The sequence below is a fragment of the Erpetoichthys calabaricus genome, chromosome 7 (assembly GCF_900747795.2).
Source record: "Erpetoichthys calabaricus chromosome 7, fErpCal1.3, whole genome shotgun sequence".
NCBI classification, from domain to species: domain Eukaryota; kingdom Metazoa; phylum Chordata; class Cladistia; order Polypteriformes; family Polypteridae; genus Erpetoichthys; species Erpetoichthys calabaricus.
Window position 1 is genome coordinate 74,915,623 of NC_041400.2, and position 23,526 is coordinate 74,939,148.

Sequence of the window (23,526 nt, forward strand, 5' to 3'; positions counted from 1 at the left end):
TCTTGCACAGAGTGACTGGAATTCTGAATCAAAAGGGTTATCACAGTTTGCCTGTTATATCAGCAAAAGGTGGCTACTTTGATTGATCAAAAATATAAATAAAATTTTGTACACTTAATGATTCCTTAACTTATTTTTTTATTTGCCATTGTTTATTTTTTCTATTCCTTGGTTTTATGAAACATTAACACATTAAACTGTGTGCATTTCCATAAACACGGAAAAACTGAGGTGCTCAAAAAGTTTGACCAGTAGTGTATATCTATATATATTGTGACCGCTGCTGCAGGGGGATGCGGCAGCTCTTCAGAAACCCCCTCTTAAACAGTTTGTCAATGGTAAACAAACACACTCTTACAGCTCCTCTTTGCGGGATCAGCTGGCTTGCTGGCATGCCACGCGACGTGTTCCTCACATGGGACTTCGAACATTTAAAAGACAGAGCTGCGGCCATCCTGAGCTCTCTCTCTCTCCTGTCTCTCTTCCCCCAGACTCCCTCTGCTCTGGCCGCTGCTACCGGGCTGCTGTACCCCCATGATGAAGACCTTGAACATTAGTCAGGGCCGATGCGTCAAGTTTGACAACTGTTCCTTGTGAGGCTGGATCGTCTCTGAAAGAGACTTGTGTTTGCATCTGCCTGAACAGCAATATACTTTCTACTCCTTAGAAAACCTTCTGTACTCTCCTGTGCAACTTTGTGACCCAAGCTCGACAATATATCTATATATTTACAAACACAAATGAAAATAACTATACAAGCATGAATGGCCTTCTTTAAATAATACTTACTGTTGTATTGTATAACACCATCATCACTAGTGAAGAGCGAAACAAACAACCTTTGATTTGCATACAATTTTGAAAAACTCAAACTAACATTTGTTTGACACGAGATTTTGCTGTTGAAAAACACAAAACTGAATCAAGAGTTTTTTTGCAGTTTTGAAGTTTTTTTTTATTATTAATAGTGGAAAACAAGGAATGCTAACTAACCCTCTGTATCAAGTTGAGTTGGTTTAGGCATCTGATATGAAATGTTTCCTGCAAACCTCCCTGTGGAGAAGACCCCTGGGAAGAAGCAGGGCTCTGTGAATGGATTATATCTCCCAGATGGCCTAGAAATGTTTTTCTTTGACAAAATAAGACAAAATAAGGTAATTTACATTCAAATGTGCATAAAGCAGGTGGCCAAAAAAATAAAACAATGGAATATATATATATATATATATATATATATATATATATATATATATATATATATATATATATATATATAAAGCAGAAACAATAATAAGGAAACACAAAAAAAAGACAAACAGAGAACTTGTTTTTCAAGTGAAGGGTCACATAGGGTGAGCAGTTGACCCAGGTTGCTGAAATTTCAAAATGTAAAAGATTATAGAGAGAAGATTTCTAAGTGAGGGGAGAGTACAGCTCGGGATGTTTCAGCATGAAGGTAACAGCAGTTTTGCTACCATCAAAATCAACATTATAAGCGTTTTACTGTAGAGAAGACAGATATAAAAAGAAACAAAATCTGTCTCCTTAAGTGTTGCTTGTGGGATATGGAAGGGAAGAAGTAAAAAGAGAGAGTCAGCAATGTAGGACCAAAAAGAAGCCATAGGGGAACAATCATGTGGAGGAAGGGTTCAAGAACACTGGTCAAATATTGGATAAGGGCCTAGGCCTTTTAGGTGACAAGTTCATGGGATAGGATGTAATCGTTACACAATTTTAAATTGTGTTATAAGAATTTTTTAATATTTTGGAAAACGGAGTTCCAACACAATGGCTTGAGAGTGTTTTTCAAAAATGTAACATGTTGCATATACAGTAATCCCTCCTCCATCGCGGGGGTTGCGTTCCAGAGCCACCCGCGAAAAAAGAAAATCCGCGAAGTAGAAACCATATGTTTATATGGTTATTTTTATATTGTCATGCTTGGGTCACAGATTTGCGCAGAAACACAGGAGGTTGTAGAGAGACAGGAACGTTATTCAAACACTGCAAACAAACATTTGTCTCTTTTTCAAAAGTTTAAACTGTGCTCCATGACAAGACAGAGATGACAGTTCTGTCTCACAATTAAAAGAATGCAAACATATCTTCCTCTTCAAAGGAGTGCGTGTCAGGAGCACAGAATGTCACATAGATAGAGAAAACAATCTCTAGCAAACAAATCAATAGGGCTATTTGGCTTTTAAGTATGCGAAGCACCGCGGCACAAAGCTGTTGAAGGCGGCAGCTCACACCCCCTCCGTCAGGAGCAGGGAGAGAGAGAGAGAGAGAGAGAGAGAGAGAGAGAGAGAGAGAGAGAGAGAGAGAGCTTTTAAGTATGCGAAGCACTGTGCAGCATGTCGTTTCAGGAAGCACAAAAGATAGCAACGTGAAGATAATCTTTCAGCATTTTTAGACGAGCGTCCATATCGTCTAGGTGTGCGAACAGCCCCCCTGCTCAATCCCCATACGTCAGGATCACAGATAGTCAGCGCAAGAGAGAGAGAAAAGTAAGCAATCTAGCTTCTCAGCCATCTGCCAATAGCGTCCCTTGTATGAAATCAACTGGGCAAACCAACTGAGGAAGCATGTACCAGAAATTAAAAGACCCATTGTCCGCAGAAATCCGCGAACCAGCAAAAAATCCGCGATATATATTTAAATATGCTTACATATAAAATCCGCGATGGAGTGAAGCCGCGAAAGGCGAAGCGCGATATAGCGAGGGATCACTGTATTCCAAATTAAAACACATAATTGTAAACATTGTGTTTTTTTCCATAGAGTTAGGGCCAGTCTTAGAAAGCTAATGTTTAATGTTAAATTCATATAGTGTTTGCTTACTTTCTGTAGAATGTCATATTCTCATAGTTACTAGGATATGGTATAGTCTTTCACCCCCGGTAAGTTAACATGAGATAGGACTTTCTTAGTTATATCTGAAGAACAGAGTCTTAATTAAGCCAGGAGATGGTGACACTGACCAGAAAGCAGGAGACAGAGTTGGAGGTAGCAGAGTTAATAATGCTAAGATTTGCACTGGGTGTGACAAGAATGGACAGGATTAAAATGAGTACATTAGAGGGTCAGCTCAGGTTGGATGGTTGGAAGACAAAGTCAGAGAGGCGAGATTGCATTGGTTTGGACATGTGCAGAGGAGAGATGCTGGGTATATTGGGAGAAGGATGCTAAGGATAGAGCTACCAGGGAAGAGAGGACATGCAGGATATGAGTGTAATAGAACAAGATGCAGAGGGCAGAGGACAGAAAGATATGGAAGAAGATGATCTGCTGTGGCAACCCCTAGTGGGAGCAGCCGAAAGAAAAAGAAAAAGATAAAGAAGGAAATAGTCTTACTGCTAGCATGGACTATTAGATATTTTGCAAACTGGAGATGGCATATGGTTTTCTGACTGTGTTTAACTTCTTCTTTTGGCTGCTCCCATTAGGGGTTTTCCTCTTTCACCACATCCATAAACCTTCTCTTAGGCCTTCTTCTTTTCCTCATGTCTGGCAGCATCCTTTTCCCAGTATACCCAGCATCTCTCCTGTGCACATGTTTACGTTATTAACTGGCTTAACGTGCCTCAAGTGCAACTGTATGACCAAACTTAGAGAAATGAAACAAGATTTATAAGTTATAAATAGAACTTTTCTTAAACAAGAACTTTCTTTTCTTTGCTATATCAATTTTTTCTCTATTTTTGTGTGAAATGTTTTGCTTTGAACTTTTACTGAAATTGTTAAAATAAGGATATTTGTCTGTGGAATTATTTGATTACGCGTCATGGTGGTGCTTGAATCATCCTATGAAGCAAACTAAAAGCTGCAGAACTGTAGTACTTTACGATAAATGCAGCTACACAGTATTGTAACAACCTAGTGAAAATCTCCACAGGAGTTGCCTCAAGAGCCAGATCTTGACAAGAGGCATTCAAATAGGGCTGCCAGGGCTGTGCAGAAGGGGCAGACACAGAGCAACTGAGATACCAAGGAATTGGAAATGGGGATGAAAACTGGATGCCAAAGAGAACTGATGCTCTTTTTAATTTTGTATGGATGGTAATAGTACTACGAGCTCAGCTGTATGTGCACAAATGGCTGACTGGGACATCAAAATTTTTCTTCCATGCAGGACTTCGAGGTTGCGGGACTGTGACATGTAAGGTTTCTATGGGCCACAGTGTTATTAAAGAAGGAGGCTATAAGAGCAAGTAAATCCATGAAAGCCTAAATGTAAAGGTCAAGCTCAAGATTACTTTATTGTCACCAGCAACTGTGTACATATAAATAGTGAGATGAGACAACATATCTCCATGAGCCCTGATCCAACTTATAGCAACATACAACAAGGTGCAATGTACAATAGAAAGAACACCATAAATAGACAATACAACCATATACAGTAACAGTATAATGTGAAAGGGATAAACCTTCAAGAAAAAAATAATATTGCACTATAAGTAAGATATTATATAGAAACAATTTACAGCATTGAGTTAGTGATAAGTATAAGGTTATCAAGGCACATAACAGGAGATAACTGTGCCTGATATCAATAAACAAAACAACGATAAAATGCAGGTGCTATTGTAAATGTCCAAAGTGTCATAAGTATATAAAGCATAAAATGAGTTCGCACAACAGAAGGTCACTGGTTAAACAAGAACCAGATGTTTTTGTGCATTCAGAATTCTGATACCCTGTGATATGAAACTGTTACTCAGTCTTGCAGAAATTGAGAAGAAACTTCGATTACCACTTGCAAGATGGTAGAAGAGAGAAGAGTCCATGTAATGGGAGGGAAAGGTCTTTCTCAATGTTACTGGCTCTGTTATAGCAGCAGGTTTAGTAAATTTCTTTCAGGGAAGGTACAGGCACACTGATAACCTTCACAGCCACTTTTATTATCTGCTGTAATGCGATGCCTTCTGAAACATTACAATTCCTGTACCACAGAGTGATGCAGCTAGACAGCAGACTTTCAGTGGTATGCCTATAAAATGTGTTAAGGATTAGTGAGGTGAGGCTTGCTCTTCAGTCTTTGCAAAGAGTACAGACGCTGCTGAGCCTTCTTGGCTATGAAGGTGGAGTTGAGGGATGAAGAAAGGTCATCCGTAATGTGGACTCCCAAGAACTTTGTGTTTTTTACCCTCTCATTAACGATTGTTTGCTCATCACTGCAACTTAAAGAGTTAATAAACTTCATGAAATAAGAAACTTCCCTGTTGGCCACAAAATAAACACAGACTCCAAATTAAGCACCTTCCACCTTCACTTTCCTTTTAATCACACTAATCACCTGTCTTTTTGGTATTCATTATCCAAATTCATTTGAAATATGCAGTATTTGTTAGTCCAAAAACCTGATAGAAATGTATTTTCATCTTTTCCAGAAACACTTTCCTTATCTATAGCACATTAATAATTATTACAGATTTACATACAAAAAGCTTAAGCATCACTGATAATACTAATGTTTTGATAGATAGACAAAATTATGTACCTCTGATAGAAGCTTTCACACACACTGCCATCTTGAACACTGTATTCTATAGGAAGACTAATAGTCTACTAATAGTAGAACTTACCTGTTCCCTGTATTCTTCTGGCTAATTCATTGGTAAAGAGGATGTTGTGAAGCTTGGTGTGGTTGTAGACATCATCCAAAACATAGCTGAGATTGTCCCCACGATAGTGTGAAAAGTCCACCACACCTCGTTTGTGATTGACTGAAGACACATTAACAATCCGGGCAGGGGCTGAGCGTTTAATGAGGTCTGCTCCAAATGAGACAGAAGAATCAATGTCAGGCCAGACAGCTCTAGTATTTTCAGAGGTTTAGATAGATAGATAGATAGATAGATAGATAGATAGATAGATAGATAGATAGATAGATAGATAGATAGATAGATAGATAGATAGATAGATAGATAGATAGATAGATAGATAGATAGATAGATAGATAGATAGATAGATAGATAGATAGAACTTTATTTACATCCCTCAAGTTAATATTATGGTTTCTAGAATGTTGGACAGTAAACAGAATAACATGTCAGTCCATTGCAGGCCATGTTCACATGAGGTTACCAAAAACATTGTCTTTGGCATGTGACAGATTGACCTGAATAAATTACAAAATCCAGAAAAATGTAGATTTCGGATTCATGTTTCTGTAGCTGTGGGGTTTTCTTTTGCACCATGATGTAACCTAGCTTCAGTAACGGCCTTCTTTAAATAAATGATCTAATTCAATATCTTATACAGTTCATTTATCTACTGGGCTGAACAGACTCCTCTCATTGTTTTCAAATTTCTCATGTTGTAATGAACTAACATCACAGTAAGTGCTGTCTATCCACACCTTCCTTACCGCACTTTGCACAAAGCTGGAAAAAAGCTGGCAGAAGAGATGAAAATATACATTCTAATTGCACAAATTTCACTTGTGGTGAAACAAAATTTTTTCAGATTTTTTTATGTTTTTGCTGCAAATTCAGTTTCATATGTATTTGTACATTACTGGCTAAGAATTAAGAGGAATTTTCAGATGGTGACTGAAATGATTATTGTTTTATATACGTTTGTCCTGTGATTTTGAGAATGCATATGAAATTGCCAGATACATTTTTGGTAGAAGATTCTTGGACTATTGATGCATTTTGTAGTTTTTTTTGTATTAAATTAGCAGTTTCTTGAATTTATTATTATAGTAATATAATATGTTTTATTTATTTAGTGCCTTTCACATGCTCAAAACACTTGAAAAGAAGCTTTCTTCATCAGAGACCTCCTGTAGAATTAGTGTCAAGATTACAGGTCTGAGTCATTCTCTTTCCCAATATCTCACCTAGAAGGAGGTTTGTTAGGAGATAAGCTCCAACGTGGTTTGTGGCAAAGCTGACCTCCAGTCCTTCTGAGGTTATTCTCTTGGGTAAGCCTGAAACCATAGATCAAATTAATATTTTATAAAGTACCCTGAGGAGCAAGAACTCTTCCAAAGGAAAACAAAAATTGCCAGCATTCCTATAAGAACTGTAAGTTACTTAAAGAAATATTACCAGAAGCTCCTGCATTGTTGATCAGGATGTCCAACCTTTTTTCCTCCTCATTAATTTTCTTAGCAAACTCTCGAACTGAGGTCATCAGACTGGTGTCCACAATACGCAAGTGAATATTATTGTTATCTGATTTCTTCTTAATCTCCTCAAGGGCAGCTTGCCCCCTTTCCTTGCTGCGGCAGGCCAGGATAACCCGAGCACCTCGGCGTGCAAGATCTAAGGCAATGTACTTCCCAATACCTTTGAGAAGAAAAGCATTAACATCTCTTTGTAAAAAGTGTGCTAAAGAAAATAATGGAAAATACTTTGATGCACTACATTAAAATATTCTATTAAATATTACACATCTCAACATTAATAATACTGTTCAACATTTGGATTAAGGTAGGAAAGATAAATTACATCCTAATCTGTTTCATAATATCCTGCATTTACCAATAAGCACTGAGTTAGCTGAAAAAAAGTAACTCAATTTCTTGGCTAGTCAAACAATTCCACAAAATACAAGGAAACTGATAGTGAATCTGGGTTCTTTACACTCCAGATAGATAGATAGATAGATAGATAGATAGATAGATAGATAGATAGATAGATAGATAGATAGATAGATAGATAGATAGATAGATAGATAGATAGATAGATAGATAGATAGATAGATAGATAGATAGATAGATAGATAGAACTTTAGGTTTTAGAGAAGCCCAATAAATAAATATATATTTTAACAAACAAAAGCATCACCTTCAAAATTAAACCTGAAATATTAAAAAGAAAGAAAAACTTTGGACTTGGCCAAAGATAAAAACAGCAGTCACAGTCACAGTGAGGTATTTTGCAGGCATACTGCTGTTGGTATAAAGGACCCCCAGTAGCATTTCTTGACACACTTCTGCTGAATGATTAATTGGATTAAAGTACTGTGTTAGTGTATCAGAGAGAGGATGTGCAGCATTGTTCATAAAGGCACTCAGTTTTCCTTTAATTACTTCCTTTGTTGCTACCTCCAGGGGGTCCAGAGTGTGTCCCATAGCCAAGCCTGTCCTTTTATCTAGCATGTTGATTCAGTGGGCCTCTCTTGAAGTGATGTTACCAGCCCAGTAAACCGCAACATAGAAAATCACACTGGCCATCACAGAGTTGTAGAAGATGTGAAAGATGTCACTGCCCAAATTAAAGGAACACAGCCTCTTAAAAAAGAGCCTGCTCTGTATTACAAGAGTAGTCCACCCTAACATTGAAGTGGATGCCCAAATACTTATAGCAGTGCACCATCTCCACATCCATTTCCAAAATGGTGACTGGGTGATGGAGTAAATGATTATTTAAGATTTTAGCAGTCTAACTATATTTTTTATAAACTGTTAAAGAAAAAGGAATATCGTTAACAGGTTTCCAAAGATTAATACGAATAGGAGAATAGATTAAAAACAACATTACTGTACTTATCAAGCTGTATTTGCAGAGGCCACAACACATGATGAGCAGTTATATATATAATTTACAGATATTTAACTGTTTATAGCCCAGAAACACTTCCATAAATAGCTAAAGGCACACTTATCTTAAAGAATGGGGTAAAACTGCCAGTTCCCTGGGATGAAGGTATCCAGAAAGCCCACTAATGGACATGGTATATCAAGCTAACAGCAGAGTGTGGAGGGAAGAGTTGGAGTGGAATGGGAATGCCATGGCTACCTGGACTTTTCAACAAAATGCTTTCTGAAAGACATTGGAATGACCTCACCCCAGCCAAAAATGGCAAAGAACAATCTTATGGAGGAGGCAGAGAAAGGAAGTTTCTGGCTGTGGTTACAAATAATTAAAGGCTGTGGGATTATGGACACCAACTAATCAGCCAACAATATTCTTTAGGGTACCAAACCAGCTACAGGGAGTGGCAGGGAGATGTTCCTAATCACTGCCTTCCAATCTGACCTAAACCAGGCTTACAAGGGCTCCCAGGCTGATGACCCTACAACTGGTTCACATATTTTGTCACTGGCAGGTAGCAATGCTTTGCAGATTCTAATAATTACCTGCCAATTAATCTGTCAGAGTCATGGGATACCAGGGCCTATCCCAGAAGTAGCAGAAATGGGCACAAGTGAAAATGCAGCCCTTGGCAGGCCAACAGGTCATTTTTAATGTGTACTCATGCACACAGTCATACTTACATTGACACAAGCCTGTTATACTGTAATCAGGATTTCATTCCTAGTTTCTTTCTTTTTTTTTTTGTTATTTTTTGGATTATTTTTCTTTTATCGCTGTCTTATTTTAATCACATGTTTGTATATTCTATGTTTTATCTTCCTTGAATTTTATGTAAAGAGGCTAGGGGGATGGGCCCCCTGACATGGCAAAAGTGGGACTCCAGGCCTATAAAGGCAGTGCTGCGAGAAAGAGGTCTGTCATCATCACCCACTATAAGGAGTCTGATTCACTGGCACCAGCGACTGCTTTGGACAATTATTTTAATGAATCAAAAGATTCTGAGCAGGTTCTCCATGAAGAATGGAACATCCGGTGAATGATGAATAATAGTTAAATGATAGTTGGTTTTGCAGCATGAATAGGTCAAAACATGAGTAGTCAGAGCAGAACCAGTAAGAAGCCATCACAGACATTAATCTCGACACAATGCCCACTTGTTAATTCTATTATAATACATAAAATACAAGCAGAAATTTATTCTGAAGAGGTCAACAATATTAAACAGCACGCTACTGACATGAGCGTAATAAAAACAAATGCTAAATCTGAAATATGAAAACAGCACTCAGTTTCTTTATAAATCTCAAATCAACTTAAAACTATGCATATTTTTCCTCAATTCTAAGGCCGCATTTAAAGTGAATGTTAATCAAAGATTTAGGCACACAGTGTGAACAGTGGTAAGGAGGCTGGGGGTTACGTCCCAGGTGCTCCCTGTGTGGAGTTTGGATTCAGGTGGGTTTGCTCTGGTTACCTCTCATAGGTCAAAAACATGCAGGTTAGATGAACTGGTGATGCCAAATTGTCCTGTGGTGCATGATTACATTTGTATGTGTCACATTGCTATGAGTTGTTGGGGGTGTTCCTGCCTGCACTCGTTGCTTGCTAGGATAGGGTCCAGACTTTCAGGGGCAAAACCTGAGGTTAGACAATGGTAGGAAGAGAAGCAGGAAAAGACTCAATGTAGAGAGCTGGGTATATCACCCTACCAGATAATCAGGTAAGCAAGCCTTCTTTAATTAGGCAGCATCTAACATCTAGCATCTAACATAACATAAAACAACATAAAAATAAAGTACTGCTTTTGTTACACTGAATCTGTTAAAAACTGTTGGATGATATATTATCATGTGATCTTCTTTAGCAACTTACATTTTCTAGTATAGAAAAACTGTACATAATTTGTCCAGCTGCTTGGCTCCAATCAAAATACCTGAAGCTTCCTATTTAATGTTTAATTTGTTTCTTGTACTAAATCAAAAAGCAAAACTCTATTGCTTTGCTGCCTGTATAGAATACCCAGTGGTAATTGGGGCCACTTGGCTGCCAGCGGGGACCTTGTACTTTACTGATAGCAGATGTTTCAGATGGCTGTTTGCCAATTGCATTTCAGCACTTGTATGGGGCCTTTGGGTCAAAGTTGACAACATATTTAAATGAGCCAAGTTGATTCCATGTTTAAGTGTGATGTTTATGATTAAGATTGACTGCTGGGTGGGCCTTAAATCTCTGTGTGTTGGATGGCACAGTGGGTCACATTATATGAACAGTCTAACTAACACACCGCAAAAGAGGGATGGGAGATGCAGACAGGCCCCCAGGTTTCAGTATAGAATATTCAAAGAGTGAGAACCTAAAGTGCCTTGTTACAGAGTGTGAATGTTGCTATATAAAATACAAAATGGAACCATTTACTACTGTTGTTATTGTATGCTAAAATAGCTGCAAAATATAACATGAAGCTCAAAAATGGAGCCTGATCAGCTTTATGTTGCAGTTGGTTAAAGAAAGAAAAAAAAACTATCAACCAGTAGATCTTCATAGACCTGAGTCAGTGATGCCCTCCATTTAGGGAACACGGCATTGGTTGAGCTTGAATGATTTGTCCTTTGGATTAATGAAGATTCCTCACCCCAAAGTCCTTGAGAAGCACAGGGTTGCCTAGTGGCTGCAGCGCACTGAATAAGGGACAGTCCACTCCATGGGATGCCCAGGGATGACACTTCTCGAAAGCAAATGGATGGTGGTCAGTGAGACAGAGCCTTTCACTCTTAAAAAGATACTATTCTTTCAAATATATCAGTCACTGTAGAGCAATCCACCATTCAATTGTTGTTTACTGTAGGGAGATTTGAGAGGGAAAAGTAACCACAGTCAATTCCATTGGAGTCTGCAAGGGCCTGATCCCCCAATCCAGACAAGTCCGGCTTCCAACACAAATTCTTTAACATGCTTAATATATTTATACTGCATGCTTACATACATTTTTACATTTTAAAATGTACTATTTGGTGAAAATTTTAAAATGTGTCAGTTTTCCTAGAGAACAATTCACTGAGATTTTGATCACATAGCTGCTGCATTGATTTAGTTTCAAGAATCCTTGTATTCGACTCTTTTAATGGTGAGTTCAGTGGATCAACATCTGTCTTTGTGTACTGTATATGTGTTTTAACCTAAATATGTGTCCAATCAATGTTAGTGCAGATTTGCTTCAGCTGTAAGGTGTAGAATGGATGTATTTGGTTTAGTTTTTAAGCTTTTCCTCTGTGCCCCATACCCTCCATCATAAACATTCACAATCACTGAGTCATTTAAGATTTACGTTCATATGAAATTTTAAAATATTTATATCTTTCCCATTGCTTTAATATCATAACTCTTTTGTCATTTTTCTAATAATTCACCTTTTTCTCCCTTACTTTTATCCTAATTTAGACAATTAACAATGAGTGGAGTAGACAGCGTCAATTGATAAAGAATAATTAAAAACTTGATAAAAGAAATTCTAAATCTGAGTTTTCTAAATTGTATTGGAATGTAGCAAAACATTATGTCCAATAATTTGTTTTTTTTTTAATCTTTAAGTTGATCCATTTTGTTCCCTACTATCCTTATTCAGGAACTGCACAAAAATGCAGTGACCAGTAGCTCTGCATTACACTGTCAACTTAAGAAGCAGACAATGATAACAAGTTAACTTATAGCATAACTCCTTCAGGTGCACCAGCTCAGCATGTGACTAATCTTCTGGAGTGCCCACTAATCTACAGATGGCCCCCTAGTCATTCTATAGGTGACTCTGAACCCTATGTGTGAGGCTCATGGCTTTCTAGGATATGTCTGATATTACTGGGTATTTTTGTCAGGATTCAAAAATATTTTCTGGCTATTCCAATAAATGGTATACACACACACACACACACGCACGCACACACACAAAGAATTAGATGTACTGAAAAGGCATACAAAACCCATCTGCTTGCTTCCTTTCCCACATTCCCAGGCACAAAAAAACTTAATTCTTGACACTGACACCAGTAATAACGAAGAAAAGACCATCCTGTCATAGCCTTCATACGCTAAAAAATATTTATAGCTCACTTTCTCCTCCTACTCTAGAAATTAAGAGCCCCTGACTGTGTTGGATGTGATTTAACAACTCTACAGAACTGAAGGGTAGCTGTCTCTAATTATTCAGAGTAGGCAAAGTGCTTTGTTGTGCCATGTGTTTCAATACTGCTGCTTGACTAAGGACAAGAAAAAAGAGAGAGCTGGCGTAAGTGGTACATGTGTTAGCAATTACTGAAGCTCTAGATTACATCCCGACAGAACAGATGAAAGACTCAGAGTCAGAGCCAGTCCTCCTGTGGCTTGAGGATGGCACATGATTGGATCAGGTACAGCTTCAAACTCTTTGACTCTTTGACTGTTTGAGAAGGGCCTCCTGTATTTTTCTGGAGCATCTAGGATGAGAGATTATTCACCTACAATTCATCATCTCTGAAACTGAATGAGCAATTGTGTGGTAGTTGGTTCACTGACTTAGTGAGAGTGAATACTAGGCAATCTTTAAAACAATACATTTTAAAGTATAAGTATAGTAAACATTCTAAAAGTGGAAGAATGCTTAAAGAGAATGGTCTTATAAAATCAGAATTCTGTCTCTGCTGATTATTTTATATCTGCAGAGATACAGAATTGAATGTACACAAATGGTCTATAAGTCCCAAAGTTATACTCAAATTTGTGGTTAGATGGATGCTCCATGCCCTTTGAAATCTTGCTGTTTCCTTGCACTTGGCAATCCTGAAAATCTTATTTCAATATGACTCTCCCTTGTTCCCTTCTTTTCTGTGCCTATTCTTTCTTTATGTATTGATCTACATTGAAAAACGCCATAAGTGCTAGAAGACAAAAATGAGGAAAAAGATTCAAGTAAGCAGTGTGGCTGAAAGTAAAACACAACTTGTTTAACATGTAACAAGGGAGTAGCCCACAAGTGACCATTTACTGACCATGGCTATGGGAACATCTGTAAACTATAAGTTTAATACAGGTGGACAGTTGACTTATTTTATAGGGGATACCACAAGGATCTATTCTGAGCCCACTATTATTTTCAATTTACATGCTCCTGTTAGGCCAGATTATCTCAAAACACAAGGTGAGCTATCACAGTTATGCAGACCACACAAAGATTTACTTATCTATAGCACCTGATAACCCTGACTCTCTGTGCTCCCTAATCCAATGTCTATACTGTATTACTGAAAGGATGAAAAGTAATTTTCTCAAGCTAAACAAGGTAAAAAACAGAATTTTTGTTGTTGGAAAAAATGGAAATAGTGAGTATCCTAGAAATAATCTTGACCCCTTGGCACTAAAAGTTAAGGCAGAAGTTTAGAACCTCAGTGTGATCATGGACACTGATCTAAACTTTAAATCATACTTTAACTATATTAGTAGGACTGATTTTTTACACTTAAGAAATATTGTAAAAGTTTGACCTTTTATAACATTGCAAGATCCTGAATAATTAATTCACACTTTTGTTTTTAGTCAACTAGATTACTGTAATGCTCTCCTAACAGGACTATGTAACAAAAATTACTTCAAAATGCAGTAGCAAGAAACTTAAATAGCAAAAGAAAATCTCAGCACATCTCACCGGCCTTAGCATCACTGCATTAGTTACCTGTGTCCTTTAGAATAGATTTCAAAATACTGCTAATGGTATATAAAGCTCTGAATAATTTTACTCCCTTGTATATTTTGGAGTGCCTGCCTCCTTACATTCAAATTCATGACCTCAGATCATCTAACACTGGTTTGCTTATTATACTGAGAGCTAAACATAAAGAAGTGGTGAGGTGGCCTTTTAATGTTATGCATCAAATATTTGGAATACTTTAACAATAAAGATATGCCAGGCCATTGATCAATTTAAAAAAAATATTAAAACTCAGCAATCTGTCCTTTTTTAAATTGAATTTCTGTTCTACTCCTAATAGATTTTATATGCGTTGCTATATCATATACTTCATGGATGTGCGATCATTATTAATCAACTAGTCATTTAGCCCGTTACAATAACGGGCGTTAGAACAGTAGTGCATAAACATTAGTAGGAACAGTCTATATTAAATGGCAAGTGACTTTGACCTCATTCTTTTTGTTGGTCGTATTTTTCTTTCTTTCAGCCTTTCTTTTGTTGATGTTTACTTGCTGAGCTGACCGTTCTTCGTGGGCTGCCGCCGTGTATTGTATGTCTTTAATTTTCTGTGACAGTAATACTGTCTTGTACGGCTCTATTCAATAAGGGCGCGTAGATAATTTAGTTCAAATGGCTCTGGAATATGTGAAGAGCAACAGGTGCAGATCTTTATTTTCGTGCGCCTTTATTCGCTGCGCCCAATTGAGGTCGTCCTTTTGAGGCTCGCCTTTTTGTGCACGCCCTTATTGAAGGATGCCTGTGCGCGCCCTTATTGAAGGATACCGTCTTGTACGTCCGCTGGCTTGTACGTCCGTACGTCCGTAATATACCTTTAATTTTCTCTGGCAGTAATACAGGCGTGCGCATTGGTAATATGCCTTTAATCTCCTCTGACAGTAATACTGGCTTGTATGTGGCTGTAATATGCGTCACTGTATTGTGTACCTTTAATTTCCTCTCGCAGTAATACTGGTTTGTATTTCTGTAAAACGCCTCTAACTTTCTCTGACAGTAATACCGCGCATGCGCACTTCACCAGAAGACACCCACACACGGACACCTGGACGCACATAGGGATTTTATATATATAGATACTTTATGCCACCACCACCTTATCAAAGTACTTATGCAGTCACTTGTGAAGATGGAATGAAACTAGATACTCATTGAGTCTCACTGCATTGAATTGACTAAAATGAAGATTAAAAATAATAAGACTGACTTTAGCACCATTACGTTAGGTAGAATGCCCAGTAGGGGCTGGGTGGTCTTTGTTTTTTTTTTTTTCCTCCAGCATCTCGTCCTTGGAGTTTTTTTTTTGCTTGTTTATTCTGTTCTTCCTGGCCATCTGACATTTGGGTTGGACTTATCTTAATAGACCTAATAAACTTATCATCAAATTAGGATTCTACCACTTGTATATTTGTGTTATATAAGTTGTGATGGACAGCCGGGTCCCATGCCCGGCAGGGACGCCCCTGCTGCATCTGTTCTGGGGGAGCAACCATGGGCAGCTCAATACCTCCCCCGGGACGTTTGGAGGCAGCCTCCCTGGCGGACGGTGATCCCCCAACCTGTCACATGGCTCCATGGGAGATGGAGTCTCCCACAGCCTGGTTGGGAGCTCGGATGGCCTCTAGGGGGAGCTTCATGGAGTCAACAGCCCGGCTGGACGAATCTTCAGCTCCACCCAGAAGTGCAATTAGGACCAGGTGGTCAAGCACCTGGAACGCTTCCGGGTGGGCTATAAAAAGGGCCAGCCACCACCACTCGGGAGCCAGAGTCGGGAGGAGGAGAACTAAGCCTGAGGAGGAGTGGCGGTAAAGGGAGAAAGGATTATTGGTGTGGTTAAGTGCTTTTTGGACTGTGTATTGCCTGTGGGTCACAAGGAAGACGTGTCCCCAAGGGTGAAGAAAAATAAAAACTGGTGTTTAGTTTATACGTGCCTCTGTGTCCATCTGTGTCAGGTCAGGCGCCTATACAGCGCTTCTGTTACAAAGTGCATATTGATTCTTTATAAATTACTTTTTATATATTATTTATTTACTTATATATAACTATCCATTTCTAACTTGCTGCTTTGTTTTTCTGTTGTAACTCTTCAGTGTAAAGTACTTTGACCTATATTGCTTGTACGAAATTGTGCCATAGAAATAAATGTTATCAATATGGGGGGGCTAAACACTCTGCCTTCTATAAAACAGTAATTGCTTGGCTTAGATCTCGCCAATTAAAGAGAACAAGCTTTTGGATGGGGAGGCCATTTTGAAGTTGCCTTGAGCATGGGAAAGGCGCTATATAAATAAAATGTATTATTATTATTATTATTATTATCTGCTTCAAAAGAAGGACTAAAAAGTTCACCGAACCCACAAGGCCCTGTTTTGAGGTCCAGGAATTGGGGCACTACTGGAGGCACTGCCCCCTGCCTTGGCTGTCAAGGGTTTAGGCTTATAACAGACAGCCCATACAGAAAGAAGGCAGTAGTAAGTATCAGCAACCTTGTGTACTAATTCATTTTTAACTTTGTTTCTTATAGGAACTGGGTGTGTAGACAGTTCACAGCTCCTCCTCCTGTGACTAGAACTAAACCCTTTGCAGGGCTGGTCACTGGCTCCTACAAGGCTCAGCTGAGGGAGGTGCCATGTGAGTACCATAGTGAATGGACAGGCTTCCCGATGAGGATCAAGGATGATTCCTTGCCCAGCCAGGACAAAATGACTTTCCAGACTGGAGGGAACAGGAACTGCAATATAATGGAAAAATTGGGGAAGACAATGATGTTTGGATCCATTATTTCTCCATACATTAGAAGGCAGCATTCTTGGGTTAAGATTCCCACATGAAGACCCACACGTCATGATGGTACCTGTAGCACCATGGGGTGGCTCTGTTTGATTCCATAGGGACCACCAGGTGGAGCTGCAAGGATCACTAATCCCTATTTTCAGGGATTTCAATTTGACCTGGAAGTGCTTCCAAAGGGCAACATCCTAACACTGAAGTGCTCATAGGTCACAGATAAAACAGTCTGCTCAAACTCATCAAGTTGGAGTTGGGAGGCAGAGGACAACATTTGCTTGGAGGAAGAGGAGTAGGATGGAGAAGCAGGAAAAAAAAATATTGTGTGATGTGCTGTGTTATACAGATGATTCTATAAGTGTCTATAAAGGTACTGGAAAGAATAAAATCATTATATTTGAACCTGTGACTGTGTCTGTATTAGTTGTGTCCTGGGCTTGGAGCCCAGTGATGCCCCCTATCTTTCACAGTGCATAAAAAGACAGTAAAGATTGTGTCTCAAGTGTGTGGCAAGGCTCCATTGAAAACAGATTGAGAGTCCAAAACATTTAAATAATAGATCTAACATGACAAAAAAACAGTTCACTTCTTTGAGATGTGAAGGAAACTGGAGTGCTGGGAGAAAATCTACACAGATTCAGTGAGCACATGAAAACTCCATTTAAGTTACCCAGTTCAGCACTTGAACCTTCATGCCTATAGCAGTAAACCCCAATAGAAACCACTGAACAACAGTCTAGATTACACGTAACTATACCTATGAATTCATATTAAGTAATACCTTTAATAATTATACTTATAACATTTTCTTATGTAAGTCTTTTATTAATTATGCCTACAATGATTTGAGTTTCATTGCAGGATTACAGGAATTACACCTGTGATTTACAAATCCTGCATAGAACTTAAATATATATAATATGTAGATGACTGACAGACTGACTCATTCTCTCACTCATCAACAGAAGCCCTATTTTCCAAAAAGCTGAAATTTTGCAGGATGTCTACAAAATGAAAAATAATTTTCTGGAATGGATTCATCTCAGCCCAGAGGCACAGAAAAAATCAATTTCACCAAAGTTAATTTAATTGTGAGAAAAAAAAATGGATAAAACTGCAATGATATTTTGTCAGAAATGGCTATCTTACTTCTGGTGTATGACAGAAGCAGGAGAAAGCAGATGGTAGCATCTTCAACTGCATGTCAGCAGGATCATGGTTCAAGTGTCACCTGTACCCTTTTTCTTTTATCGATCTTATTTTTTTTTCATATACAAAAATACAATTAGCCCTCACTAATAAATAATACCTTACACCATTCCATTGACTGTGAAAAGCATCTGCAGCAATGGGCCCAGGGAATATGCACAGACTGCTGCAGGACTCACTACCACTGGAGATAATACTGGATGCTTGTGATCAGCAAGGTCATTATAGTTAACGAAAACTAAAATCAAAATTGAAACTATTATTAAAAAAACATTTTCATAAACTGAAATAAAATAATTAACTAAGCTGAAATGAAAAACTAAAACTAAACGAAACTATTAAAATAGCTGGAAAGATGAACTGAAATCTATATACAGTAATCCCTCGCTACTTCGCGGTTCACTTTTCGCGGATTCACGACTTCGCGGGTTTTTAAATACAAGTGATTGCCTGCCTATCGCGGAAGTTATGTTCCAGACCCGTCAGCAACAGGAGAAAATCCGCGATATAGAAAGACCATATAAATAAACATTTTTATAGTTTAAGCCTTAAAATACCCATCCCACATGCTTTAAACACATGTAAACTTATAAAACACACTTTGTTAACACATATAATATGTGGATGTCGGGCTAAGGATATGAGTAACATCTCACTATTATAAAACATTTTAACTTCACGCAAGACAAGACAGTGAGACAGGAAAATTGGTGATGTACAGGCTTAAAATTATTGACACGCAGAGCAACAAGCAGCACAAAACCAGCACAAAGTCCACTTCTCCTTAGCGTTCATTCAGCTCCCCACCCCCTTGACAATGCGAAGTGGCAGGAGCGTACTGCGCTTCCGGGGAGGGGGGGTTTGAGCGAAGGTGCGTTCAGCTCCCACACACCCACACACACACACACACACACTCCTCCTTCAGAACGCGCAGAGCGACAAGCAGGCATTTTGGCAGAAGCAGCACAAAGTCCATTTCTGCTCAGAGTGAGTTCAGCTGCCCCCCTTCACAAAGCGAGTGCAGACACATTGACGTCTGATCGCTGCGTGCAGTGTGCAGTGTTGGTCTGAGGTGTTTAAGAATGTAGAAAGTGTTTAAGAGCATAGGAAGTGTTTATAAGAGCGTGGGAAAGGTTAACAAGAGAGTGAGAAAGGTTTATAAGAGTGTGGGAAGGGTTTATAAAGCCTTAAAATATGTATAAATAATCAAATAAATATAGGTCGCTACTTCGCGGATTTTCACCTATCGCGGGGGGCTCTGGAACGTAACCCCCGCGATAGGTGAGGGATTACTGTATATAAAATCTTCATTTGGATCTTGATCTTTGTTTGTCCGCGAATTCACTGCCTTGTGTTGTGTTCCTGCTGTGTTCAGTAGAGGGCAGTAGTGATGGAGGAGGAGAGGAAGTGAGGGGGAGGATCGTTGGATGAGGTTGGAGTGTGGTGATTAAAGAGGATTGAACTAAACGAGACTATGTGCTGTTTGTACTGGCTGAATACACAACACCTTGGTTGTTACTTTTGTTTACAAACACTGTCGATAGCACTCTTTGTGTTTAGATCTGGCATTGACACCGTGCTTTGTGTTTAGATCTGGCGTTGACACCTGCTTCGTTGTCGAGACTGTAGTTTTTTGTGTTTCTATCGACCGTCGTTGGCAGCACTTCGTCCAAATCGAATGTTCACCCACTTCTTGGAGTCGGCAGTCAGAGTATATAAGTTGGACACACTTCTGTGATTTTCCATCAGTCGGCGTTTGGAGTTCAAGAAAGAAGCATTGGTTCTTCCTTACTCTTTGGATTGCCACAAAGCAACCTGTGAGATTGGAGAAAGGTTGAGAAGAGATTGTGAGAGGAAACGACAGCGTCATGAAAACGAGACGGACTGTGAACGGAGAGAAGCAGAAATGCTCCTCCACCACCACATAATTACTATTCAGACAGTGATTCCAAGTAGGCCGTTCCTATCGAATCAATGTCCAAAGGTTTTGTTTTGTAATTTTGTTTCCCTTATAAAAAATCATAATGCTGTGCGACGAAGGGCCCAGTTCACGACTGGCAGCCACGTTTAAACAGGGAGCCCTTCACAGACAACTTTAACACGTGCAATGTAGTTGGGAGCACATGGCTAGTAAAATAATAATTTACTAAAAATATTTTTAGTTTTCATTTTTGAATTAATATTCTTGCCATTACTCTTTAACTCTTGTAACTTTTAACAGAAAGTGATCCGCCACAAGCTGCCTACATATACAGTATTCATCCAGTTAAGTGGTGCCCAGTGACTGAGGGCGGGTGTTCTTAGAACATTTGCAGTGACAGAGCATGCAGAAAACAGGCGCGTAAAATGCCATCTTTCTTTGCAATTATTAAATATCAAAATGTAATTCAAATGCCTGAAATCGGAATGTGGTGGTCAAAAAAACTTTACTGTATGGACAGAAAAATCACGAGTGAGTAACGTTTCAGTTTATTTCTCAGGTGCCTGCCACTTTGCACAGGAGAAAGGCTCTGATTGAGAGACTGACTAGATCATCATACAAGATCAGCATATTGTTGCTGACCAATCACTTTTGCTTTAAAAAAGTCATTTAACAAATGAAGCAATACAAACCTTGTCAAATTCCTGAGTTGGCAGTGTCTCTACTGAACTGCAGGTAGATAGGCTAAGAGAGTTTGCCAACTGGTGAAAAACTGAACATACTAATGTGCTTTTCTATTTATTCTATATGTAATAATTTATCTTTTACGTTTATATTCAAATCTCAAAATAACTGATATTGTGAAAATAATCCAGTAGCAGAATTATGTTTTAAAATATATGTCCCCTTTTTCAATTTTTCTCTCTCTCTCTCAAAATAGATAGTTGAAATATCATATTCTTTTTTTCCTAACATTAGCCATATCATACATATTGATAACCAGGGATTTTTCCTGCATTTGCATCCAAACCTGCTGGGGTAGGCTCCAGGTTTCCTGCCATCCCGCTCTGGGTTGAAAGATTTAGATAATGTATATATTGTTCCTAATCTTAGATGCTGTCTCTGTCGTTTTGTGCCTGTCCATACTCTTATTACCTGCTTTTACTCTTCTCATTAATGGTTAATGTTCTTATGGTTGGGCTATTCAAGTCTCACTGCCCCTAACCTTGACACTATCTGCTTGTTTTTCTTTGTTTCCCTCAATACAGCTACATGGGGTCTACGAGTAGCATCCACTTGTAGAGCCACAACACCTACATTACCGCAGATGTAGACCCACAGTTGCAGACCCCCCCAAGTACCATTACCGCAGTTTCAGGACTGACTTCGTAAAATTACTTTCAGAAGGTTTCGGCTATTCAATATTATTGGGGTCTACACACTGATTCAAGCCTAAGAGCCCTGCTCTTCAGTGATTTTTGATATCTTTTCAGGCTTGCAGGTGGCAAAATTCTGTCTATAAATTGTATGTGTCTGTGATGGAATCAGAGATCAATATGGCCGGTAGTTAATAAAGTCCAGTATGGGAGATTTTTGAAAGCATTCATTCTAAGCACATTGTCTTGGAGCAAGATATGTTATGTGGTACAGACATTTAGAGTAAAAAAAACCCTCAAACCTCACAATTCACCTACATTTCATTACAAATTGGCCCATTCCGGGCAATAAAAGGACAAGATAAAAAGTACCAACAATACGCACACATTTGTTCAGCACAAATGGCATAGAAAATATTTTAAAATGACAAAATTGTTTAAATTTTTTAAACTCCATAGTAGCTCTTTAACCATACCATAATTACTACAACTGAAACTAATATATATAAAAAATAAAATAGAAATGTCTTTGTGCAAATAAAAACTAAGACTATTGTGCTCCTGGGAGCACTCAAAACCTAGACAAACTCTAGGATAATTGAACAGGATGACACCTGAACTCAATTTGGAGTGTCACAGCAAAAGAAAATAAGAGATATCAGTGTTTGATTTTAACGGATTTGGAAACCTTTCTGAAAACATGCTTTTACCTTGTTATTATGGATTATTGAGTGTAGATTGATGAGCAAAATTGCAAATTTATACATTTAAAATTAAATCTATGACACAATAAAGTGTGCAGAAACCAAAGGGGTCTGAATATTTTCTGAATCCACTGTATATTGCATAATTTAGATTTGCTCAGATGTTTCCAGCTGCACAGCTCTGCATTTTTTTAATTTCCCTAAAATCGTTCAAATGTTGCATGTAATGACAACAGAAAATGTATAATGATGAGTGTTTTTTTTGGTATTGTGTGTTTAGTAAGAACATACAGGTGGTCAATGTCAGCTGACTTTTTAAAAAATGAAAGGTTTAATTTGACAAAAAATATAATGTAGTGTAATCAGTGCTGGTCACATTTACTGTTGTGTGTACAGAGTGCAATGCAATTCTTATTGGTTTGCTTGGAAAACACACCTCCAGTTTTTGGTGCAGAAATCTTGTTCCAAAGGTTGTGTTAAATTTAACAACACAGAGTACAATAAGCCTAAAGTAACCTGAGTCTGGCTGTCCCCAGTTCCTCTGTCAATGTCCTACTCACAGTATTTCCAATATTCTATTTGCACTTTGGCTGCATCCATTCTTTCATTCAGAAGCATGCAGCATTTTGTGTTGTATTTGGAGATTCAATGACGTGCAGGTTTAATTAAGGGTTTAAATGTATTCTCAGTTCAGACAAACTGAAGTGGACAAAAAGCATTTCGGCTAGTTTCAAAAAGGCTCACCAGCATCTCTACTTCCTTTTGACAGCTGAGGACAGCTCACATTTTTCTTTCCCTTCTCACAAACTTCTATAGGTGCTTAGTGGAGGCCATTCTCACTGGGTACATCACCTTCTGGTATGGCACCTGCTCAGCTCAAAACTGTAAAACACTACAGAGGGTAGTGAAGGTGGCACAGAAATTATCAGCACCCAGCTGCCTTTTATTTAGGACAAATTCAAAACTTGCTGCCTCAGAAAAGCAAATGGAAGAATTACAGTCTTCAGCCATCCTATTCATGTGCTTGTCTCCCTCCTATCACTGTAAAAAATAAATCTTGAATGTGTGAAAAATAATAACAAAAAATAGCTAACTATACACAAAATAATCATTACTTTAATTAATAAAAATGGGTTTTACCCTTTTTATTGATTATTTAATTCTAATTCAATAAAAAAAATAAGAATAATGTTAACTTTTTATTTTTCTTAAAATGTACACATTATTTATTACTTATTCTAAG

General features: G+C 38.3%; 1 protein-coding gene across 1 annotated transcript in view; it reads right to left on the reverse strand.

The window, feature by feature from the left end:
* The window catches only part of zgc:64106 (uncharacterized protein LOC393348 homolog), a 53,824-nt gene that overhangs the window by 26,470 nt on the left and 3,828 nt on the right, over window positions 1-23,526 (reverse strand). The window contains exons 2-4 of the mRNA XM_028804645.2: window positions 7,062-7,301; window positions 6,851-6,940; window positions 5,589-5,777 (exon numbers count right to left, since the gene is read on the reverse strand). Coding sequence (XP_028660478.1) covers window positions 5,589-5,777; window positions 6,851-6,940; window positions 7,062-7,301 — 519 coding nt within the window. The remainder of the gene's footprint in view (window positions 1-5,588; window positions 5,778-6,850; window positions 6,941-7,061; window positions 7,302-23,526) is intronic.